General features: G+C 35.3%; 3 protein-coding genes and 1 long non-coding RNA gene across 4 annotated transcripts in view; all 4 read right to left on the reverse strand.

The window, feature by feature from the left end:
- Positions 1–24,072, reverse strand: part of LOC149663569 (uncharacterized) — a 588,523-nt gene that overhangs the window by 448,103 nt on the left and 116,348 nt on the right. The window lies entirely within an intron of this gene.
- On the reverse strand, positions 1,598–2,873 carry LOC149663578 (uncharacterized). The gene is made up of 3 exons (XM_089842112.1): positions 2,454–2,873; positions 2,234–2,396; positions 1,598–2,071 (listed from the first exon to the last, which is right to left on the reverse strand). The coding sequence occupies exons 1-3, from the start codon at positions 2,641–2,643 to the stop codon at positions 1,654–1,656; spliced, it is 771 nt and encodes a 256-aa protein (XP_089698238.1). The 5' UTR covers positions 2,644–2,873; the 3' UTR covers positions 1,598–1,653.
- LOC149663579 (uncharacterized) lies at positions 12,407–14,261 on the reverse strand. The gene is made up of 2 exons (XM_089841845.1): positions 13,742–14,261; positions 12,407–13,680 (listed from the first exon to the last, which is right to left on the reverse strand). Exons 1-2 carry the CDS (start codon positions 14,259–14,261, stop codon positions 12,515–12,517), a joined length of 1,686 nt encoding a protein of 561 aa, XP_089697971.1. The 3' UTR covers positions 12,407–12,514.
- On the reverse strand, positions 22,338–23,847 carry LOC149663580 (uncharacterized). The gene is made up of 6 exons (XM_089841848.1): positions 23,842–23,847; positions 23,633–23,800; positions 23,064–23,270; positions 22,818–23,004; positions 22,648–22,724; positions 22,338–22,568 (listed from the first exon to the last, which is right to left on the reverse strand). Exons 1-6 carry the CDS (start codon positions 23,845–23,847, stop codon positions 22,530–22,532), a joined length of 684 nt encoding a protein of 227 aa, XP_089697974.1. The 3' UTR covers positions 22,338–22,529.

A 24,072-nucleotide genomic window follows, 5' to 3' on the forward strand; every position in this document is an offset into this window, starting at 1 on the left:
TATAATGTAAAGCTTTGTCCACATTGAGCTCGCGCTCGCGTGTTCGCGCCTTCGTCTATTCGCACCTTTGCAACAGATCAACAAAAACATTTGCGTTACTGTTCAGATACACGCAAATATTTTGCTTCTCCTATTTTGAGAGCCAATGAAATTCGAGCAATCATTGCGCCATCTACCCTTTGTTTATAAACAAAAATAAAAGTTTTTGCTAGTGAAATGGCGCCTGATGAAAGAACTCGTCGTATTTTATTAGCTTCAGCCTGTTTATTGTTACTGAGGCGTCGTCAAAAATGTAAACGAAAGAGATCAATTTGGGTCAGAGAAATTTTCAGGGACCGCAAAACTGATGGGGACTTTTATAATTTGGTTCCGAAATTAAAAATGGCATATCAGATTCGTGGTGATCGATTGTATGTTGAGTGCTTCAGAATGAGTCCAACACAGGTGGAGTACCTTTTGGGTCTTGTAGGGCCTTATCTAATTAAAGAGACCACGAACTTTAGGGAACCCATTTCGTCAGCTGAACGGCTATTAATGACCCTCCGGTAATCAAGATTACACTATGTTAAAATGACAATCATAACCAAAACATTTTGCAGGTTTCTCGCTACCGGAGATGGATATCGAACAATTTCTTTTGCGTATAGAGTTGGAAAATCAACTGTTGCTGAGATTGTTCCTGAAGTGTGTGAGGCCATTTGGAAAGCATTGACCCACCTTTATTTCCAAAAGCTAACCAAACCAGCTCTACTAGCAATAGCCAAAGATTTTGAGATAAAATGGAACTTCAACAACTGTGTAGGTGCAATAGATGGAAAGCACGTGAACTTAGTGGCCCCACCAAATTCTGGTTCAAAGTTCTACAATTATAAAGGAAGCCATAGCATTGTCCTAATGGCCGCTTGTGATGCACATTACCGCTTCACTTTCGTTGATATTGGAAATTTTGGAAGAATAAGCGATGGTGGTGTTTTTGGAGCCAGTGAGCTTGGCAGGGCTCTAGATACTGATTTCTGTCCCCCAAAGAAACTATTGAAGGACCATCCAATTCCAATGCCTCATTGCTTTGTTGGTGATGAAGCATTCCCATTGAAAACCAACTTAATGAAACCCTACCCTGGGAAAGGTGTCACCCCAATGCGGAGGATCTTTAATTATAGATTGAGCCGAGCAAGGCGCTGCATAGAAAATGCATTTGGGATTCTAGTAGGTCGGTGGAGATGCTTGACTTCAGCATTAAGTGTACTACCTGAAAATGCCACCAAGATTGTTCAGGCAACTGTCACATTACATAATTTCTTAATGAACAAAGACGGTGAAATGGGAAATAGAATATATGCACCCCATGGTTATGGTGATTGGATCAATTTAGAAGGACATGTCATTGGTGGAGAATGGAGAAATGAGTCAAATGGAAACGGTCTTTTGAACATTGGCCATCAGGGATCTAATTGTGGCTCGCGGGAAGCTATGGCCTACAGAGACTCATTTGCAGAATATTTCATGAAAGCCGGGGCTGTAGACTGGCAATATAAGGCTCTTGAATAAACATAAAGCTACCATTGTTAATTATTAACTATTATTTTCTCGCTTTGTATTTATAGAAAATAAAACCAAAGGCTTTATTTAAAAAAAAGTACAAATTTATGTTTGCTACATTTCTTCATGAAAAATTTTTAAAATTTTCATTTGTGTTTCAAGTTTTTGTTTTTTTCCCATGTCCTTGAAATGAGGCAACAGCGACAACAGGAAACTTTGATCTGGGTCAATATTCTGCCCAGAATTTTGACTTATTATTTGAACAAGTTGTTCTTGAATAGGATCACTTGTTTTTGGTTGTTTCCTTTTGTTGCCGGCAGGTTTGATATTGAGGTGTTCACCCCTTGAGTTGGGTCTGGAATAATTAGAGTCAGAGGAACGGCTTTCAGAGGATACCCCTGGAACATCAAACTCTAATTCTGAATGAGAGACAGGCAACTCTTCCACACTGTCACCATTGCCCATTTGGTTCAGAATTTGAAAAGCTATTTCATCATCATTCTTTCCATTCGTAGACATATTGCTTACAGTCCTACAATAATAAGTGCTTAAGCATTGGAACAAAGCTTGTACATACCAATAAACATATGGCTTGAAGTAGTGGCACCCCATGTTAACTTCTAACAGTGCGTAATACAGTCACAGGCCATTACTCCAAGCCATTTGACATGAAAAGAAAAAGATAATTATTTACGTGCGATGACTTATTGAATCGTCCAAAAACGAGAGAAGGTCCATGAATATCCATTTTTTTCTATTAACCGCTCCTGATCCACTTCTTTTCAGTCCATCATTTATCTTTTTTTCTCTTACATATTTGTCCCTCAGCTGTTTCCATTTGGCTTTAGCATCATCAACTAGAAATAATCCAAATACCCTAAGCCTTGGTTAAAAAAAAGCATTGAAATACTTACCGGAAACGTTAACGGCTTGCGCAATTCTTTCCCAGTACACGTCTTTTTTCCTGCTGTTTTTATAGTTTTTGCTTTTAATATCCCATAATTCTGGGCATTCGCGAATTTGAACAATGAACGCTTCTTCAAAGTCTACATTATCCATATTTATTCCGATAGACAGTACCGAGCTGCATGCCGCTTCCGCCATTTTGAAAAAGTGAAAAAATCGTCCCTCGACTCTCTCCACACCCCACCCTTCCTCTCGTCTCTGATTGGTGCTTTTCTCGCGAAGGCGCGAAATTCTTGGTCTAGTCGCAAGAAGTTTGCATCTTCGCGAGATGAGGACGCGTAGTAGCGAAAACCCAATGTGGACAGTAGCGCGATCTTGCAAACAAGCGAAGCGAAGATGCGAACGCGCAAAATGTGTCAGTCTGGACAGGCCTTAACACTTAAGGGCGTGGTACAACGTGGGCAAAGGTAAAAAAAATAATTTAGAGTAAATTGGTTCTCACATGACCTATTTAAAAATCTTGAGGGCAATTTGAAGAATTGTAAAAAGCCTTATCTTTGGATCTGAGTCTCTCTATGATACGATAAATTCGACCATTCACGTACACACTGCCGTATCTTCATATCCGTATATTCTATGTTTAGAATCATGGTAGAATTTTTTTCTTATTTATGTTTTTGTTTCTTATTACACAGAACCGAAAATGACGGAATTTCTAAATTTAACTGGCTTTTCGTATCTTTTACTTATACAGCTATGTTCAGCGCCAGAGAGCCCAAGGTAGGACATTTATCAATTAATCGCGCTTTAATTATTTAACAACACTCTCAAACCCCCCCCCCCTCAGTTTTCTTTCCTTTAACAACACTTTAACCATTTTTTAATCATCTAGTAACACTTTCAATCACCATTTGGTTATTTAACAACACTTTCAAACACTATCTGGCTATTTTGCAACACTATCAATTACTATTTGATTATTTAACAACACTTTCAACCACTTTTAAGTCATTCAACAAAATTGTCAACCACTTTTTTTTTCGACTTTGAACAACATTTTCAACTTCTTTTTATTCGTTTAACAACACATTCAACTCTCTTTAATTCCTCTTATGACACGTTCAACCACTTTTAATTCAATTAACGACACTTGCAACTACTTTTTACTCATTTAACAAACCTGTGAACCAAGTTTTAGTTTTTAAACAGCATTTTCAGGTAATTATTGTTCATTTAACGGCATTTTAAAAACATTTTATTAATTTACCGACACATTCAACCACTTTTTGTCATTTAATGACACTTCGAACCGATTTTCAGTCATTAAGCATCATTCTCTTTTATATTATAGTCATTTTACCACATCTTCATTCATATTTTAGTTATTTAAAGACATTTTCTTTCACATTTTAATCATTTAACGACACTTTCAACAACATTTTAAGTCTTTTAACGACACTTTAAACCCATTTTAAGTCTTTTAACGACACTTCAAACCCATTTTTAGTCATTTAACATCAATTTCTATCACACTGTAGTGCTTTAACTACACTTTCGACTACTTTATAGTCGTTTATCAACAGACTCATCCATCATTTTCTCATTTATCAAACTACCACGATTAATTTAATTAACAATACTTTGAAGCATTTTTATTTTTAACAAAACTGTCAACCACTTTTTGGTCTTTGAACAACATTTTCAAGCACTTCTTATTCGTCTAACAACACAATCAACCCACTTTCATTCATATAATAACACTTTCCATCACATTGTATTCGTTTAATAACACATGCAACTACGTTTTACTCATTTGACAACACTTTCAGGTACTCAATGTTCATTTAACTAAATTTTCTTCCACTTTTTATTAATTTAGCGACACTTAAAATCGCTTTTCAGTCACTTAGCATCATTTTCTTTTATATTATAGTCATTTATTCACATTTTAATTCATATTTAAGTCATTGAACGACACTTCCTACCACTATTTTTAGTCATTTAACATCATTTTCTATCATACTATAGTGCTTTAACTACACTTTCGACCACTTTTTAGTCGTACATCAACACACTCATCCATCATTTTCTCATTTATCAACCTAACGGCTTTTTATTCATTTAACAACAATTTCAACCACGATTAATTTATTTAACAACACTTTGAACCACTTTTTTCTTATTTAGCAAAACTCTCAACCACATTTTAGTCTATGAACAACATTTTCAAACACTTTTTATTCGTTTAAGAACACAATCAATCCACTTTTATTCATCTAATAACACTTTCCACCACTTTTTATTCAATAAACAACCCATACAACTACTTTTTACTCATTTGACAACACTTCCAACCACTTTTTAGTCCTTGAACAACATTTTCAGGCACTTAACTAAATTTTCATCAAACCACAGTTTGGTCATTTAACGACACTTTCTAGCCCTTTTAAGTCATTTAACAACACTTCAAAGCTCTTTTCAGTCATTTAGCATCGTTTTCTTTAATATTATAGTCGTTTATTCACATTTTCATTCATATTTAAGTCATTGAACGACAATTTCTACCACTTTTAATCATTTGACATCTTTTTCTATCACACTATAGTCATTTAACGACATTTTCATTAATGTTTTAGTGATTTAACGGCATTTTCGGCTACCTTTTCAGTCATTTATCAACACATTCATCCATAATCTTCTCATTTATCAACCCTTTCTAACGACTTTTTATTCTTTTGACAACACTTTCAACCAAGATATAGTCATTTAACAACACTTTCAACTAAGATGTAGTCATTTATTCACGCTTTTAACCAAGATATAGTCATTTATCAACACTTTCAACCAAGATTTAGTCATTTATTCACGCTTTTAACCAAGATTTAGTCATTTATCAACACTTTCAACCAAGATTTAGTCATTTATTCACGCTTTTAACCAAGATTTAGTCATTTATCAACACTTTCAACCAAGATTTAGTTATTTAACAACACTTTCAACCAAGATTTAGTCATTTAACACTTTCGGCAACGTTTTACCCTTTTAGCAACTCGTTTTATTTGTTTTTAAATTCTTCAATTCTTCACGTATTTCACGGGTTTTTTAATCTTTCCCAGCGTTGCTTATGCCTGGTCTTCCTTTCCTAATTTTATCATGGGCTAAAAATATTGTCAACCTTAACAGTGTCTTTCTACGTGTGTTTTCCAGGTTTTAAAGTTTTTACGTCGCAATATAACACGGTATTACGGAATTCACATTGACGTCATCCATCTCACTTGGTTCAAACTTGGTGTAATACGAAAAGAGCATCGTATTTGTATTGAGGTGATTGACAACTTCATCCCAATTCGGATTACTTTCTAGGTAGTGTAAACTCAACATGATTCCTCGACGTGTCAACTCCCTCTGTCAAAACTACGCTTTACTTTAAAAAAACCCAAACTCCCCCATCTTAAACCATAGTAATAGGTACGATTCTCTTAATACCTTGCCCATCGGCGGGCTACCACCTGATTTCCAAGCGTGATATGTGCCATAGGTCGAGGATGTTTAACCTCTAGGTCGAGAAGTTAAATCGACGTGGGAAGTCCAGCTAGATGATGACGTACGCGGCTTCGTCGCCAGGGTGGTTCGAAACGAGGGGTCGGATACGTACTCTTTTTCTGTACCGTATCCTTTCAGTTAGCAATATAATTCAAGCAAGTGTGCATTCACCTATTTAAAGATGTTTGATTTCTTATCGTTTCGGGGTTTTTCGGATATCCCCACAAGGGGTTAGGGATTAGCAACTGTAGAGTTTTTAACTCTACAATTCATACTAATTGTTTGAATTCATGCTACGGTTTCGGGGAAAATTCGTGGGAGGGTTAGAGGTTTTCATACTATTACACACGAGGATAGGGACAATTTTTAAAAATTTGGCCACAACGTTTATTTTCACTCCTTGAGTAAAGTTCACCTAAATTTCTTTTTCAAGTATCTTAATTTTAAGATGGTAGCGGAAGATTTACCGATTTCGGATGCGTTCCCGGTTGAAATATATAACCAGGGAGAAGACGTGGAAGATATTAGTGACGATGAAAGTGTAATTATTTTTTTGGAGGAAATTAGTGGTGATGAACTCGATTATAATGTTGAAGTTAACAAGGAAGTTAATGTGGTGGTGGAGGAGGCGGGAGATAGTGAAGACACACTTCCAATTTTGAGCGTGGGGGACTTGTAAGTAATTTTTTTTATAATAGTATCATTATACGCGTTATTTAGGTCTGATTTTATTTTGAACTTAATAGAGGTGCTTTAGACGATTACGACTGTAATCCCACACCACAATTCATCGTTAAAGTAATGAATTGCGATGGATTTAAGTAAATAAACAGGGTGTTATAATTAGTTTGTTAAATAGTACTAATAAAATTACAATATTAGAATTATCGCTAACATCCGGGGTTTGATGATGCCCAGCATTATAATTGCGGGGGTTGAGGATCTCATGCTAAAGTTGGAAGACATCACCGCCGAGCAGATGCACCCCATGTACGTGTTGCTAATTATATAAATAGTATAGGCATAACTAAATAGGGTGAAGTACGTATCTCATAGTGTTTCGCAGGGAGCTAGAAATCCGTGCTTCCCCCTATTATTTACTTCTGGTACAAGGAGATGAGTATTTATTTACATTTTTTATTTAGCCCGGAGAGAGATGCACATCATTTGAAGTACATCCCGAATGATGCGTATATAACCCCTAATTGTGACGGTTTCAGGTACTTAATTAGTTTTCAACATAATTATCAATTATACTTTCATAATTTGTTCGATTATTTTCATTTTCCTAAGTGTTGCGGCTGCTGTTTACGAGATATTTATTCGGAGGAGGGACGCCCGTACGGTGAACCCCGAAGTTGATGCTGAGGTGGCGGCGCAATTACTTGAGTTTGACCGGACGGTCTTAAACCATATAAATCGGTTTATCTTAACTGAATCATTAGGCTATTTGGAGGATGCCTACGTTTACAATTAAAGACGTTTTATTGATGTTGTTTCATTCGATTTATTCATACCCTAATTGACTATTTACAATATCCTTGTGATTATAAAGCCACTCGAAAAATAATATACATTTAGAAAGTGCACACAAATACCTCTTATTATTACGGACAGTTTTATGTCTAAGCATGCATGTAATCATGGGTCCATCATCCTCGATTTCGTTGGCTTTGGGACATCCCACTCCATTCAAGTCTATAACTTCCCGATTAATAATGTTCAACAAAAAGAAACACTTTTCCTCTCCCTTACAGAATACGCGATGGTCCTCTAACTCGGGGTCTCGGTTTTTATACACTTTAGCTATACCATAATCTAATACGTCATTCTAGCTTTGGCTGAGCATTATTGGTAATAACGCCATGATATAAACCTGGGTTTTAAGGGGTATTTTTAATTTTCTGGAATGATCTAGAATAATCGGTAGAGCTGGGTTTTTACTGGGATTCTTTATTTTCCCCCAACGTCATCTGGAGTTTCATACCCCCTTAACCATTTGATTAATACCGGAGAAATTAATGGTTCAAATTTTAATCTAATTAACATATTAAAATACTGTTTATTTCTTAAATCATAATTCACCCTTTCTTCATACTCCAATGTATGTACTTCCACATCCGAGAATCGAACACGCTTCATTGACATGTCAATCAAAAACACCCCTTGCAGGTGCGGGGATGAGAGGGGTGAGTCAATCATAAACGCCCTCTTACCGGTCTGAGAGAGGGGTGAGTCAATCAAAAGGTTTACGTTTTCTCTCCTGCCATCTTGCCATCCTCCCATCCTCCAATCCTCCCATCCTCCAATCCTCCCATCCTCCCCTGCCTTCCACTGTACCTGCACTGGGAACGGCATATTCCCCCTACTTCTGTAGTTGAGGGTTTTTCAAATGATTTGCTACAGTTTTCCCTTCATCTTTTGGAATTGCAAACCCAACAATTACAACAAGAACTTACGAATAAAAACATTTCTTTGAATGAAATCGACTTCAGCAAGACAATTGATACAGTACACACAGCTTTTGAAAGTCTTAATTAATAATAATAAGAATAATAATAATAATAATCTAAGCTTGGTCTAGGAAGGGATATCCACACTAAGTCAACTCGCGACTTATTTACAGGTGGGTCCCTTTACAATGCATAGAGGGGTGGTGGCTAGCCCCTATGCCACAGCTAACCTACAGCGCCCTATACTAACTATTACCGTTAACCTCAGCAAGTTTTTGATGGAAAGGAGAAACCGGGTTAGACCGTGGAGGAAAACTCCTTTTAACAAGTGGGGAGAGAACTTGCTAACTCTACGCAGAAGGATTTGTTCCCAGATTTTCACCCGGTGCCACAGTCCGGGATCGAACCCGGGATCCTCTTGCTGCGAGGCCAAAGCGCTAACCGCTACGCCACCCCACCTATATAAAATATAAAGTTCATTCGGCTTGTAAGACACAACTGGGATTAATCGAGCCTATGGAAATAAGTTTCTCTAGGAGTGAAGGCAATAAAAAGTTTCATTACGTTCCACTGTTAAAGGTATTAGAGAAAATATATTCAAGGGAAAATGAGTTTGAAAAGCATGTAGATTTAGAGGGAAGAGCAAAAGATAGTATTTCCCATTTTTTGCAAGGAGAACTATCGAAAAATATTACACGAGGTTCAGAAACCTTTGATACAGAAACAATTCAACTACAAATTTATGTTGACGAATTTGAGGTCTGTGACCCTCTGTCCTCTAAGCGAGGGAAGAAGAAAATTATGGTGTGCTATTTTTCAATTTTAAACCGAGAAGCAAAGCATCGCTCGAAAATAAGTGACATTCACTTGATACTATTAGTTAAATCAGTTGACCTTAAAGAATACGGTTGGGAAGAAGTTCTGAAGCCCCTTCTTTTTGATTTAGATGTTCTCTCAAAACAAGGGATTTATATTGATTCTTTAGAAAAAACTATTTACGGCTTTGTTTCTATATTCAGTGGCGACAACCTGGGTTTACATGATTTAGGTGGATTTAATTGCAATTTTGGAGAAGGACGAATTTGTCGCTTTTGTATGACACATCGTAAAGAGATATATAACAAAACTAAAGAGAGCGCCGTCACACTTAGATCACTACCACGTCATAAATACCACTTGAATCACGTGGCCCATGATCCGAGGGAAGGCTCAATATACGGAGTTAGATTTGAGAGCCATCTTATGCATCTTGATTATTTTGACATCACGAAACAAATGCCACCAGATATTATGCATGACATACTGGAAGGGGTTATACCAGCAATTTTAAAATGTGGCTTAAAAGCGCTTTTAAATGGCAAATTAATATCAATTACTGCTATTAATGAAAAAATCCAAAATTTCCATTATGGAAAGACTGAATCTAATCGGCCGGAAACACAAAATAGAAGTGCCATTACAGGCCCCGGGAATTTGAAAGGTACAGCCAGTGAAGTATTTTGTTTATTCCGGTTATTTCCATTTATTTTTCACGAATGTATTGATTTTCAAAGTGAATACTGGAAGATTTATTTATATTTGAGAAAGATTTGCGATATCTTATTTGCCCCTAGCTGCGCACTTGAATGTATCCCTCGTCTTCAGGTTTTAATAGCTCGATCCATAAAATCCGGCAGAAGTGATTTCCCCCCCTGTTCCAGGCAAGGTGGGAATCTATGACAAAACTGAGCCACAGGGCTGCCATAGATTTAGCGTATTTTCCTAGAAAATATTTCCCAACTGAATCTCCAAATTTCCCCGTTTTAAAAGTGGGTGGTGCCTACTATGACGGGAGATTTTACAACTGTTAAGTTCGGCTGCTTAAGTCCGAGGCTTTATAAATTATAACTGAAATTGAGGGTGTCAGACTGAAAAGGTATGTAATAATTTAATATTAATAATTAACTGCCAACGTCAAGGTGATTAAAATGGATAATTTTTTAATGTAGGCCTACTTAATTATGGAGAATTTGGGTAGAAAAGCTGTAGACAAAGTCTCCTATGATAAGCCTAAGCTAGTGTTGCAAGAAAAAGACCTAAATCAAAGATCTAAAAGAAAGGCTGAAAATCAACTTGATAAAAAGGCGGCACGTTTGAAACTACATAATTTACCCAGTGGACCCTGGACAAAACAGTTAAAATGTCTTCCGAAAAGTTTTACCATGAAAAGCATTATGGACTACTTTTATCTACACAAAGCGACGAAGCATCTAGAAGATGGGAACAGAATGGTCAAAGCGAAGAAAGTTGGCAAAGTGTTCCTGTGCTCACCAGTCTCTACTCTTGATTCGTTATTTGTAAAGTGTGTGATAATTTCTTCCTATAGTTCAAAACAATATGACGTTCAACTTGAGATTGATTGTGGAAGCGGTCTAGTTTTAAACGGGTATTGCCAATGCCCTTGCGGGACTGCCGGTGTCTGCAAACATGTCTGTGCATTATTGTTTTATTTATGGGACTGTAAAATTGATAAGCTCACTTATGTTCGGGATGATAAATCTTGTACAGAAGGTCCCAGGCAATGGGGGAATACCACGCCTAGAACCTCGAAGCTGGTATCTAAAGATTTTTCAGATTTAGAGTTTGTGAGGCATAAATTATTGCATCGTTTCAATGAACCAAAAATTATACAAACATCTTCCAAGGTGAAATGTTTTACATCTTTACCAAACTTGAATGAAGCCCAAACAGAGGAAGATAACATCAAGCTACGTGAAAGACTAGAAAAATTTGTAAACAAATCTTCAGAAAAGCGAAGAATGCTAAGAATGATTATCGCTGAAAATGATTTTAAACCAACGGCAATAATCAAACCAGCAGTGCCAGAATCTAGTCTTGAAGAAGCTAGTAGCGAGTTAAAAATATCAGAACCAGCAATTCCATTCCCTAATCTGTTGCCATCTGAAGATTTAATTTTTCCACCCAATTGCGTAATAACAATAGAGCAGGCAAAAGAATTAGAAACTTTAACCAGAGATCAAGCAGATCAGAAATCCAAAAATTGCCAACTTTGGAAAAGCGAGCGGGAAAATAGATTAACGGCGTCCAAATTCGGGGAAGTAATAAAACGAAGGAAAGAGGTAACACCCAAGTACATAGAAACGCTTAAAAAAGGAACGGATTTAAGCTCAAATGTTTATGTTCAAGAAGGACTGAATAACGAGAATAAAGCTGTTGAAATGTATTATGAAATGAAAAAAGGAGAGGTAGTTACTTTCAAGGTTGGATTCTGCGTTAATCCCTCCATACCAATTCTTGGAGCTTCCCCAGACAGAATTTGTTATGATAAAACATGTAATGAATATGGACTTATAGAAATTAAGACCCTGTCAAAAGCTAAAAAAGAAAACTTGACGATAAAAGAAGCTATTTTAAATAGAGCTGCACCATGTTTAAAACTAGAAAAAAATGGAGAAATAAAACTGAAAGAAAATCATAACTATTTTTACCAGGTTCAGGGTCAACTTGGTGTTACAGGCTTCAAGTGGTGCGATTTTTTTATAGTTACTGAAAAAGATTCATTTTGCCAAAGAATAAATTTTGACAAAGAACTTTTTCACTTAACGATGGTTCCCAAACTATGTGATTTTTACACGAAACACTTTTAGTATTCCTATTATTGATGTGATCTCAGTAAAAAATGTGATGAAATAAATAGTACAAAAATTTGCCAAGTATGATCTCAGTAAAAAAAAATGTGATGAAATAAATAGTACAAAAATAAAAAATTTGACAAAAATGATCTCAGTAAAAAACAATGTGATGAAATAAATAGTACAAAAATTTGCCAAATATGATCTCAGTAAAAAACAATGTGATGAAATAAATAGTACGAAAATTTGCCAAATATGATCTCAGTAAAAAACAATGTGATGAAATAAATAGTACAAAAATTTGCCAAATTCATTTTGTTTTCTTATTTATTGTAATTTGCATATAGATAAGATTTACTGTGATAAAATAAACGCTACAAAAATTTACAGAAAGTTGGCTTAGTTTAATTATTTGATACAATTTTCAAATTCATCACAATTTTAGGTATTTTTTACAATGACCCGTTCAAGCAGTGGTTCGTTGATGAAATTTGTTAAATATCCGCAAATCGTCCAAATTTTGTTAAGTTGGATGTGCATAGAATTTGGAAATACATACTTAAGTATCCTGTTATTTTTTATTTCCCCTATCACACGCTCAATATGGATCCTCAAGTTAGCTATTTCTCTGGTTTTTTCAACTTCTTCTTTTGAAAGTTGCGATCGTTTACCTAAAAATGGGGGGATATTCAATTTTACGCCTTTACTCCTCAATTCTTCTTCAATTATAAAACCCCTATCTGCCATTATTGAGTCGTCATTTTCTAAGAGGTCTAACAATCCACTTTCTATTGTAATTTCTTTATCGGAAATTCTTCCAGGGGATAATTTAGAAACGAGCGTAACTAGTCCGTTAGGAGAAATCCCAAGCAATCCTTTCGCTGTGTTGTGCTTTTTATACTGAGAGTATGTGTCACTCTGCGTAGTATAATGGTTTGGTTTTTCAATAAAAAGTTCTGTGCAATCTATTATGACACGTGTAGATGGATACAGCGTTTTAAAGGATTCAGGCATGAATTCATCTATAACTTTTCGGGAGGGCCAAATGGGCACACGTGTAAGTCTTCTGTAAAGGAGATCCACCCACGTTATCCATACATTGCTTACTGTCGTTTTACTAATACCAAAGCGATACGCAAGATCTTCCTCTAACAATCCAACTCTGATCCGACAAAGGGTTAAAAACATTTGATTTTTAAAATCTAGGCTAGCAGGTCTCCCTTTCGAACATTCATTTCGTGGAGTTTTTCTTTCGTAGGCTTTTGCACTATTGTAAAAATTCAAACTTGGCAAATCATCTTTTACAAACTCAAATAAATCATTGAAATCTTCAACAGAGTGAAACCCAGTATAAAACTTGAGTTTTTGAGCATTTGTAGAAATATTATCAAAACTGAAATCTTGAGCACTCTTATTTTTGGTTAATTCATCATTTTTCACTATCAATTCTTCCAATTGCTTTATTTTGTCTTTCAGATGCCAGTTTTCTTGGTCTTTTCTTGACAGTTTATCTTCTAACAAAAGTATTTTCGCTTCAAGCTCTCTGTCACTTCTAGCTGAAGTAAAACTTCGTCCCCCATAAAACCCCTCGCTCGAATATGTATGGTCTAAAATATTTTATGCGTGTTATAGTCATTTTTTGCCACAAAATGAAACTAACAATCATACCTGAAATCCTTTTCCTTTTTTGGTTTGGCATTATTTCGGTATCTACAGTCTCAAATGCAGCTACTTCCGGAACATCACTATACTCTACAGTAGTAGCAATTAGTTTTCCCTGAGGAAACTCGTAGTCGCCAATATAAATTGGATACAAATCACCGCTTTTCTTCTTGCCACCTCTTTGAAAATGTAACCCACACACCAAATGAGTTTTTGCTGGCACCCAATTCAAAGGATTTTTGACTGGAGTAAGGGCCCGGGTTTTCGTTTTACTAACACTTGGACTTGGCGAATTACACATTTTTAACGCCACGAAACGAATTCTTCCAATCCATTCGTTTCTAATTATTTCTTCTTTTGGGAAAAGATGGAAACTTACACCCTCCGAAGACACATTATTGCTGTAACAATTTGGGATACAACATGTATTACCCTTCTTTCTGTTATTACTCATTTTCAAAACAATCCCCGACCGATGACCCGCGAGCAGACGACATAAATAAATCTTACGTTGACTGGCAGCCATGTTTACTATAATTCCCCTAAAAAGCAAGGACTACATGAATAACGACAGTTTCCCGTCCAACATCTAATAGGATACAGCCTCCATGTTACGTCTATGACAGAATTTTATGGATCGAGCTATTGAGGAATTTTTAATAAGCGTTCGTGAAACCTTTGGTACCGGGTTACTGACACCTAAATTCCATTACTTAATTCACTATCCTTCAGCTATTAAACAATATGGTCCTTTGTATCCAATCTCGTGCATGAGATTCGAAAGTAAACATAGCTACTTTAAATCACTAATTCAAAAGACGCGTAATACAATCAATGTGACTAAAACCCTATCTATTAGACATCAGTTTTACCAATGTTATAACTGGCTTTCAGAAAGCATTCCTGGAATACAACAAACCTCTATGGGAAAATTCTTAGATAAAAAGCAATTGCCTATAAAACTACAAGAAATATTCCCTGAAAATCTACCAAATCCCCTTTATTCGTTGAAAACCGTGACATACAACAATGTCACTTATACCCTGTATTGCTTTTTAGTTGAAAACGTCAAGGGAGAAACCGTAACAGAATTCATGAAAATTGAGTTTATATTTTCAGTTAACGGATTTGTATATTTAGCGGGGCAAATTTATAAAGCAACACATTTTAATACAGATTTGCACTGTTACGAAATATCACTACCAGAGGAATCTAGCTGGTGTTTTAAAATGTGTGGAAACGAGAACTACCACGTAATGCATGACTCTTACAATGTGAGAGGAAAAGATTTCATAACTTTGTGATCCGCTGTTTGGGATAAAAGTAGTTTGTAGTCTCAAAAGCATTCTATAGATTTCTAGAGAAAATTTGTTAAATAAGGCAAAAGCGTTTACATATGCATAGTGTGAAAATAATCGGGGCCGGATTTTGAGGTGTGGAAGGCCGTGGAGCAAGAAAGGAGTGGATACCCCTAATATGGGGGGGGGTTTGTGCGTCGGGAGTAGAGTATTGCTATACAATGCACATTCGCCACTTCGAGCTCGTATGTTAAAATGAAAACAATTTATCTTTGGTTTTTTAATGGTTTAAGTTGGTTTTTGATGCTAGTTTATCTGCTCAGGAATTCGGTGTTGTCTCCACCATTTCTCAGTGTCTTTGCTACGTTTGATATAAACCGATTTCAATATCACATAGTTCTAATGTAAATTTAAATTTAATTTATAATTAAATGATTGAGTTTCGGGTGACCATAAAAATATCGAAAGTTAATGTATTTATTATTATCCATTTTTCGCGTAAAATGGAATAAAGATCGTTTTAAATATAATTTCAAAAGCGTGACTTTTTCCCATGTAACTGTCCTTTGTATCATGTCTTTGAAAATAAAGGAATTGAAATGTTTTAAAAAAGGATTAAATGTATAAAAGCCTTTAAAATACCATCAAAAGTATTGTATCGAAAAGGATTTTAAACAGTTTTAACTGTAAAAGTTGTTTTTTAGAACTTTAAAATAAAGGACTTAAGACGGCTTGAAAAAGGTTTAAAAATAATAAAACCTTGATTATACCATTAATCTTAAAGTTATAGGAAAGGATTAGATTAATAAAATCCTTTAAAATACCTTCAAAGTATTGTATCGAAAAGGGATTTTAAACAGTTTTAACTGTAAAAGTGGTTTTGTAGACCTTTAAAATAAAGGAATAAAGACGGCTTAGAAAAGGTTTAAAAATTAATAAAACCTTTATAATACCATTAATCTTAAAGGGATAGAAAAGGATTAGATTAATAAAATAGCCCTATTTTAAACCCTTCGGGGTTTATATGTAAAAAGGGTATTTTTTACAGGGTTTAAAAATATTTTTAGTACCCTTTCATACCCTTGGGGTTATAAATTGTTAAGCAAAGGGTTTATTTTTTGAAAGTATTCCTTTTTGAGAACTTCAACAAACCCTTATTTTTAACAGTGTACTTTAACTTTTCTTTTGCATTATTCTTTCCTTGGTATCTAAACCCTTTTACTTTTGCACGCCATCAATAGATGGCGTTCAGAAGTTATATTTTTTATAAATGGAAGACTTAAAGCCCGTCGAGCACGCTCGAGTGTCAATAGAAATATACGGGCCCACGAGAGGGAAACGATGAAAAATTCCCCAGTGAAATACCTTCGGTGTTGCGCTGAAGTTTTGGTGTAACCAAGAATCTGATACGAGCTTTATAAAAAAATATATCTTGAAATTGGATTGAACAACTACGCTCGTGGTATGGTGGTTAGAGCCGTTGAATTTTACATAACCTGGGTGTCAACAACTTCTGAATTTTACATAACCTGGGTGCATACGAGACACTATTATACCAAAACTTTTTCATTTAACTTAATTTTGGATGGAATTCAATCTAAGTTGGTACATATACATTTGAGATTGCGATGATTAATCTAAACGCAAATAAAAGTTAATGGCCGCGTCTGTTTTGGCCCGGTTTTCGGGCCTAAATAGCTGGCATTGTTAAGATTGCTATTTTGGCCCGGAAACCGGGCCAAAATAGCTGACGATTGAGGGTCAGCTATTTAGGCCCGGTTTTCCAGGCCATAATAGTCGTGGTTCGAGCTACGACTAATTTGGCCCGAAAAACGGGCCTACCTTTTTCCAGGCCTAAATAGACTCGGCCGCGCGGGGCCAACTATTTTGGCCCGGTTTTCAGGCCCAATAGTAGTTTGGCCCGCTTTCCGGGCCCCATTTTTTGCGTTCCACCGGACCTAAGGCGTTCCACAGCGCGCCTATTTCACTCAGATTTCGCATCCTCCCGCCATCATCCTTGATTTGGCTTTGAATTGCACTAAAATCTAAAAGTCCGGTAGACTGTACTGCGCATGACACGCCGATAACTCTGTCGTAATTTCCGTCTCCCATTGAATCCATCTTAAAGCATCTATTATCCCTGGCCTTACATTCGTCGCACTATTCCAAAAGCGGATTATTCTTCACACATAAAGTGCGTAAGTCCCACTTTTCCATAGCTTTGGCCATAGATTTCATGACATACCCCAAGTAAAAACTAAACAGACGAACAAAAAAGCTTTTAACCAATCATAAGCCCCCAAACCGCAGATAGCTTCTTTAAAGCCAGACCAATCGGCGGCGGCTATTACTATTTTCTTGCATGGGACCTCGACTCGACCTCGCCGGCGACATAACCGGAAAGCTTGAAAGGCAAATTTGCGGTATGGTTCGTTAGTCGTTACATTATATTATATTAAACGTTTTAAAGCTCAAGTTTCGAAAATTTTCGAGTCATTTAATAAGTCTTCAACTAAATATTATAAGAATGTTTTTATTTTCAACAGAAAAATAGCTCTGAGAATAATAGTAGACTTGAAAACTACTCTAAGCCACGGCTAGGTATCGGCGGTATCCCGATTCCCAAGCCACCAGCGGCTGGGTTCACCGTAGCCGCGAGAACAGTAAAAAATCCTCGTAATAAAACAGATACACGGCGTCTTAAATAGTCTAAGCAAAAGCTACCCAGATTAAAAGATCTTCGTACCTTACTCCGAAATAATCTTTGGCATTGTGTATAGTTTTAACTAAAGAATATTCAGTCTTTATGGTAGTTCCCTAATTAATGTACCTGGTATATCGGTTCTTAAAGCGGAAGGATCGCAAGGATCCGAAGGAGCCGCCTTACCGAATAATGTTCCTCCGCATAAGGTGGTTTCTTTCCTAGGAGCTTAGAGAATATCGTGTAGCTCCTCCAGGCACAATGGCACATGTTACTTACTTTATGTGTAAAGCCTAATCGGCTTCAGACTATACTAGACTAGAGCATGGTAGAAACGGTTTTTTTTCAGAACACCAGTTGTACTTTTCAATCCCATCCCTCATTCCTTCCATTATTTGTGTCAACGGTCAACGAAATTGTTGTAGTATCTAAATTTAATTGTCGTGAAAACCATGAAAACCAGCCAATTTGGTTAGGATCGTTAGGATGGGATGCCAGCCGCTTCTGCCTTGACCGGTCAACTCACTTTATCAACGAAATGGAAAAACAATCTCTTAGAAACTACACTTTTTAGCCACATCGTATGATGTACATCTACGATATGGACATTAGTATGACCTGCTCTGTTGGCGGTGGAATTGTAGGAATATCTCTGTACTGCCTTTTTTGAACTGCCTTTGGCGGTATAAATTTTTTCGCTCCTCATTGAAGGGAAAGTCAATGGGAGCAGATGGGAGAGGATTATAGTGAGGTGATATTTTTGGTTCGTCATTGAAGTAAGATTGAATATGAGAGGATTAAGCATTGCATTAAATTGTACTAGTAAGGTTAAGCATTGTTTGTTTCACATTTGCACTATGTTTCAAGCGAGAGAGAGAGAGAGAGAGAGGATTATGATATAGCCTTAAAATGGAAGGTTTAATACTCCCTTTAAAATTCCTATCACCCGTCGACAAGTATTTCACGCTTTCAATCCCACTCCTCTATTTCAACATTCAAAGAAATCGTGGGGAATTTTTAAAGGAAAAGCTTCTCGGAACCGGGCTATTACAATTATAACAGAAGTAAATTTCAAGTTTTCTGTTTATGTCGCACTGTTACAATTATAACATGAGTAAATTTATTGAAGTAAGAAAAATTTAGAAGATAACGGTGTGGGCATGTGGCTACTATTATGGCCCAGCCCTTGGGTCGTCTTGTTTACATTTTACAGAAAAAAAAAATAAAACTATCTGTTCGGAAAACACTGCTCTGTAGTGGTTTTAATGGTTTTTTGCAGTCAGTTAAAAGCAAAAATTATTTTTATGAGGTCACTATCTTCATGATTTCGATATTATGGATGACAAATTTTTGGAGGGGCCCGTGGCCACTTCTAAAATTTTTGGGGGGGGCTCTCGGGCCCCACGGGCCTATAGAACTCTACGCCTATGACCTCTTTCGGTAATAAGGAGTACCTTTTAAAATTTTATTCTGACCTTTGTTGAGGTTTAAATGATACTCATTAACGTATCACAAAATACCTTGTAGTCCTCAAAAATACATTCTCTAAGAGGAATTTTAGAGTACCTTTACAAAACAGTATTTTGGAGTATCTTTATGGGTACGTCTGGGGATGCATCGTAAACTACCTTTAAAGGTACTAGACAGTACGGTTATTTTTTAAAGTGCAGGAAGAAAACGCTGGTTTTGACGGATGGGTATTTTTTCGTCCGAAAGATCACAAGTCTAACATTAAAGTAATATCCTCCGTTCCATTTGGATATTTTAATTTTTAAAGTCTACAATATCAGTGTACTTAATTGTATCTTATATAATTGTAATATTTAGCACTTGTGTATTTTAAATATTTTGTTGACATCCTCTGACAGGAGAGCCACCCCGTTTTAAAGGGGTATACTACTAAAGGTTCAGTTTAGCTGGGAAAGGGGTTCTTAACCCATGTCCCCTATTTTCAACCTTATTTTGACTCACTTAGAACCGTTTCATAAGAGTTTTTTCTGGAACCTTAGAAGGTTTATTTCATAACCATATTAGGTTCATGATAAAACCATGGAAAGTTTTAGTTAAATCTGTCCATAGTTCTAATCCCAATTGGTTCTTATTTTGATCCTTATAGGTTCTTATTTTAATCCCAATAGATTCTTATTTTAATCCCAATATCCCAATAGGTTCGTATTTTAATCCCAATAGATTCTTATTTTAATCCCAATAGGTTCTTATTATAATCCCAATAGGTTCTTATTGTAATCCCAATAGGTTCTCATTGTAATCCCAATAGGTTCTCATTGTAATCCCAATAGGTTCTCATTGTAATCCCAATAGGTTCTCATTGTAATCCCAATAGGTTCTCATTTTAATCCCAATAGGTTCTCATTTTAATCCCAATAGGTTCTCATTTTAATCCCAATAGGTTCTCATTTTAATCCCAATAGGTTCTCATTTTAATCCCAATAGGTTCTCATTTTAATCCCAATAGATTCTTATTTTAATCCCAATATCCCAATAGGTTCTTATTTTAATCCCAATAGATTCTTATTTTAATCCCAATAGGTTTTTATTATAATCCCAATAGGTTCTTATTGTAATCCCAATAGGTTCTCATTGTAATCCCAATAGGTTCTCATTTTAATCCCAATAGGTTCTCATTTTAATCCCAATAGGTTCTCATTTTAATCCCAATAGGTTCTCATTTTAATCCCAATAGGTTCTCATTTTAATCCCAATAGGTTCTCATTTTAATCCCAATAGGTTCTCATTTTAATCCCAATAGGTTCTCATTTTAATCCCAATAGGTTCTTATTTTAATCCCAATAGATTCTTATTTTAATTCCAATAGGTTTTTATTATAATCCCAATAGGTTCTTATTGTAATCCCAATAGGTTCTTATTGTAATCCCAATAGGTTCTCATTGTAATCCCAATAGGTTCTCATTTTAATCCCAATAGGTTCTCATTTTAATCCCAATAAATTCTTATTTTAATCCCAATATCCCAATAGGTTCTTATTTTAATCCCAATAGATTCTTATTTTAATCCCAATAGATTCTTATTTTAATCCCAATAGGTTTTTATTATAATCCCAATAGGTTCTTATTGTAATCCCAATAGGTTCTTATTGTAATCCCAATAGGTTCTCATTTTAATCCCAATAGGTTCTCATTTTAATCCCAATAGGTTCTCATTTTAATCCCAATAGGTTCTCATTTTAATCCCAATAGGTTCTCATTTTAATCCCAATAGGTTCTCATTTTAATCCCAATAGATTCTTATTTTAATCCCAATATCCCAATAGGTTCTTATTTTAATCCCAATAGATTCTTATTTTAATCCCAATAGGTTTTTATTATAATCCCAATAGGTTCTTATTGTAATCCCAATAGGTTCTCATTGTAATCCCAATAGGTTCTCATTGCAATCCCAATAGGTTCTCATTTTAATCCCAATAGGTTCTCATTTTAATCCCAATAGGTTCTCATTTTAATCCCAATAGGTTCTCATTTTAATCCCAATAGGTTCTCATTTTAATCCCAATAGGTTCTCATTTTAATCCCAATAGGTTCTCATTTTAATCCCAATAGGTTCTCATTTTAATCCCAATAGGTTCTCATTTTAATCCCAATAGGTTCTCATTTTAATCCCAATAGGTTCTCATTTTAATCCCAATAGGTTCTCATTTTAATCCCAATAGGTTCTCATTTTAATCCCAATAGATTCTTATTTTAATCCCAATATCCCAATAGGTTCTTATTTTAATCCCAATAGATTCTTATTTTAATCCCAATAGGTTTTTATTATAATCCCAATCGGTTCTTATTGTAATCCCAATAGGTTCTCATTGTAATCCCAATAGGTTCTCATTGTAATCCCAATAGGTTCTCATTTTAATCCCAATAGGTTCTCATTTTAATCCCAATAGGTTCTCATTTTAATCCCAATAGGTTCTCATTTTAATCCCAATAGGTTCTCATTTTAATCCCAATAGGTTCTCATTTTAATCCCAATAGGTTCTCATTTTAATCCCAATAGGTTCTCATTTTAATCCCAATAGGTTCTCATTTTAATCCCAATAGGTTCTCATTTTAATCCCAATAGGTTCTCATTTTAATCCCAATAGGTTCTCATTTTAATTCCAATAGGTTCTCATTTTAATCCCAATAGGTTCTCATTTTAATCCCAATAGGTTCTCATTTTAATCCCAATAGGTTCTCATTTTAATTCCAATAGGTTCTCATTTTAATCCCAATAGGTTCTCATTTTAATCCCAATAGGTTTTAATTATAGTCCCAGTAGGATTTAATTTTAGGCTCAATTTGTCGTAGTTTTAATCCCAATTGGTTTATTTTGCAAACAACATATTCTGTCTCTAATCCACAAGCGTTTTATTCGAAACTACAAAAGTGATTTTAAATTTAAGTACATAAGTTATTTTAAATCATAATACAAAAGTCATTTTAAAATCAAGATACAAGTGATTTTAAATCAAAATACAAAAGTGACTCTAAAGCAAAATACAAGAGTGATTTAAATTCAAAATACAAAACTTTTCTCACGAAATTTACTGCTAAACTAACTTGTTCACAAGATTTGAAACAGAAATCGATATTTTCTTGGAATCCAATTTAAAAATTACTTTTTGAAAATATTCCAGTCTTCTAGAGAGTTTTGCTGCATATTTGAAATTGAAAGTGTAATAAGTGCTGAACAAGCACAGAACTGCTTTTCGAATAGAAGTGCAATAGATAGTAGTGTTTCTTTCAATTTTCAGCACTACTTCTGATGTAAAGAAATCCTCATCTTAGAAGAGTATTGTGGGTGTAGGAAACTCCGATTCGGTCTGGAAAAAGTGTGGTTTATCTTATCTGGAAACCTTTTGAAGCAAGGAACTGGAATTTAAAAAAATACTATTAACTTACCCCATGACTGTAGAAGTATTTAGGATTTTCTGAAAGAAGAAGGCATAAGAGCAATATCGCGGCATCCATTTCGATTCCTGTTTTGATAATAGACTATTAAAAATTGCAATTAACCATTTACAAATTTCTAGAACCCGCCACCCAACGGAATGATTTTACAAAAAAAATACCTTCAAACTCGCTTTCCAGTAAAACTTCTTTCTTCTTTTCCAATAAATTCATGATATTTTTGGCGTTGGATTTTGATTTTGCTAAATCTAGAACCTTCTTTTTTATTTGCATAAAATGACTCACAAAAGTGTGCATAGGGTCAGCGCCATTTGTCTTGCCGCAAATTCTGGCTAGCTCTTCAATTAACTAAAACATATAAAAAGAAACTCATAAACATTTTTCTCGAATTATGTAAAATATTTTACCTCATTTTCCTTCAACAGCCCTGGAAGCTTTTCCAAAACTGGTGAAATCATATTTTTGAAGCAAAATTCCCGTCTGAAAGCAAAGGTTTTCTCCATTTTTTCTTTTATAACATTTTCATCAGGCTCCCCTTTCTTCAATTCTTTGTTCATCACTTCGATGTGCAAATCAATGCTATGTGCATCTTCACCATCATATGATTTTTCTTCCTAAAAATTGCAAGTTTCATTAAATCGACGCTGTTCTTTTGTGCAATAAACTCGATTTTTAGGCCTAGACGGCTTCATCTTAAAAAATTATAATATAAAGCCTAGTTTCCATTTGGATAATTTTTTTAATCTTTGGCATTAGACAAATGCATAGATTTATTCTGGCTCATGAGGTCGCAAGAACTTTAATATAACTTTCCAATGTTCTTAATTATCTTTAAGATGTCTTTAGGCATTTAGTACTGTGCAACAAAGCACCATAATCAAAGTATGTAATGATAGATTGCCCTTATTGAATAAAATATAATTTCTAGCACAGCATCAAATAAATATACTCAAATTTCCCTTAAACAAGTTAAAACCAAATTCGTTTTCTCTAACTGTATTTGCCTTTGCTTGGTTAATTTCTCCAAAACCTCCGTCTCCACACTTTTTCTCCTTCCACACTTTTCAGTAGATTTGTATTTTTGTTTCATTGCCAATACTTTCTTCTCACTTGTCAAAGGCATGCGTTCGTGTTTGAACTTTTGCTTTAAAGACACCACCCAATTCGCCTAAAATATTTTTATACATCCATTATTTTCTTTCGGTAAAACAATAAGGCTTGAATATTATATACAGAATCACTAATAATAGCACTAGATTATTATGTGACAGGGAATTATTTTTCTGAAAGATAGAAACTGTGGGTGGAGTTTGTGTTAAATTATTTTATTGGTGCCATGTTGGCCTAAGCTTACGGAGCTCGATCATTTTCATTTAAGCTAACTATTCTTGTAAGGCAGTGGATACTGGCTGGTAA

The sequence above is a fragment of the Phalangium opilio genome, unplaced genomic scaffold (assembly GCF_054372755.1).
Source record: "Phalangium opilio isolate 3A_F unplaced genomic scaffold, DU_Popi_V2 ptg000061l_1, whole genome shotgun sequence".
In the NCBI taxonomy this organism is placed as follows: domain Eukaryota; kingdom Metazoa; phylum Arthropoda; class Arachnida; order Opiliones; family Phalangiidae; genus Phalangium; species Phalangium opilio.

Excerpts from the sequence above, each read along its gene's own strand:
- LOC149663578 (XM_089842112.1), bottom strand. The coding sequence starts at position 2,643 with ATGGCGGAAGCGGCATGCAGCTCGGTACTGTCTATCGGAATAAATATG. Across the intron at positions 2,397-2,453 it reads GCAAGCCGTTAACGTTTCCG|TTGATGATGCTAAAGCCAAA; the intron begins GTAAGTATTTCA and ends GATTATTTCTAG. Across the intron at positions 2,072-2,233 it reads GATTCAATAAGTCATCGCAC|GACTGTAAGCAATATGTCTA; the intron begins GTAAATAATTAT and ends TTATTATTGTAG.
- LOC149663579 (XM_089841845.1), bottom strand. The coding sequence starts at position 14,261 with ATGGCTGCCAGTCAACGTAAGATTTATTTATGTCGTCTGCTCGCGGGT. Across the intron at positions 13,681-13,741 it reads AAAAAGGAAAAGGATTTCAG|ACCATACATATTCGAGCGAG; the intron begins GTATGATTGTTA and ends AAAATATTTTAG.
- LOC149663580 (XM_089841848.1), bottom strand. Across the intron at positions 23,271-23,632 it reads AGTTAGAGAAAACGAATTTG|GAAGAAAAATCATATGATGG; the intron begins GTTTTAACTTGT and ends TGCAATTTTTAG. Across the intron at positions 23,005-23,063 it reads GGCTGTTGAAGGAAAATGAG|TTAATTGAAGAGCTAGCCAG; the intron begins GTAAAATATTTT and ends TATATGTTTTAG.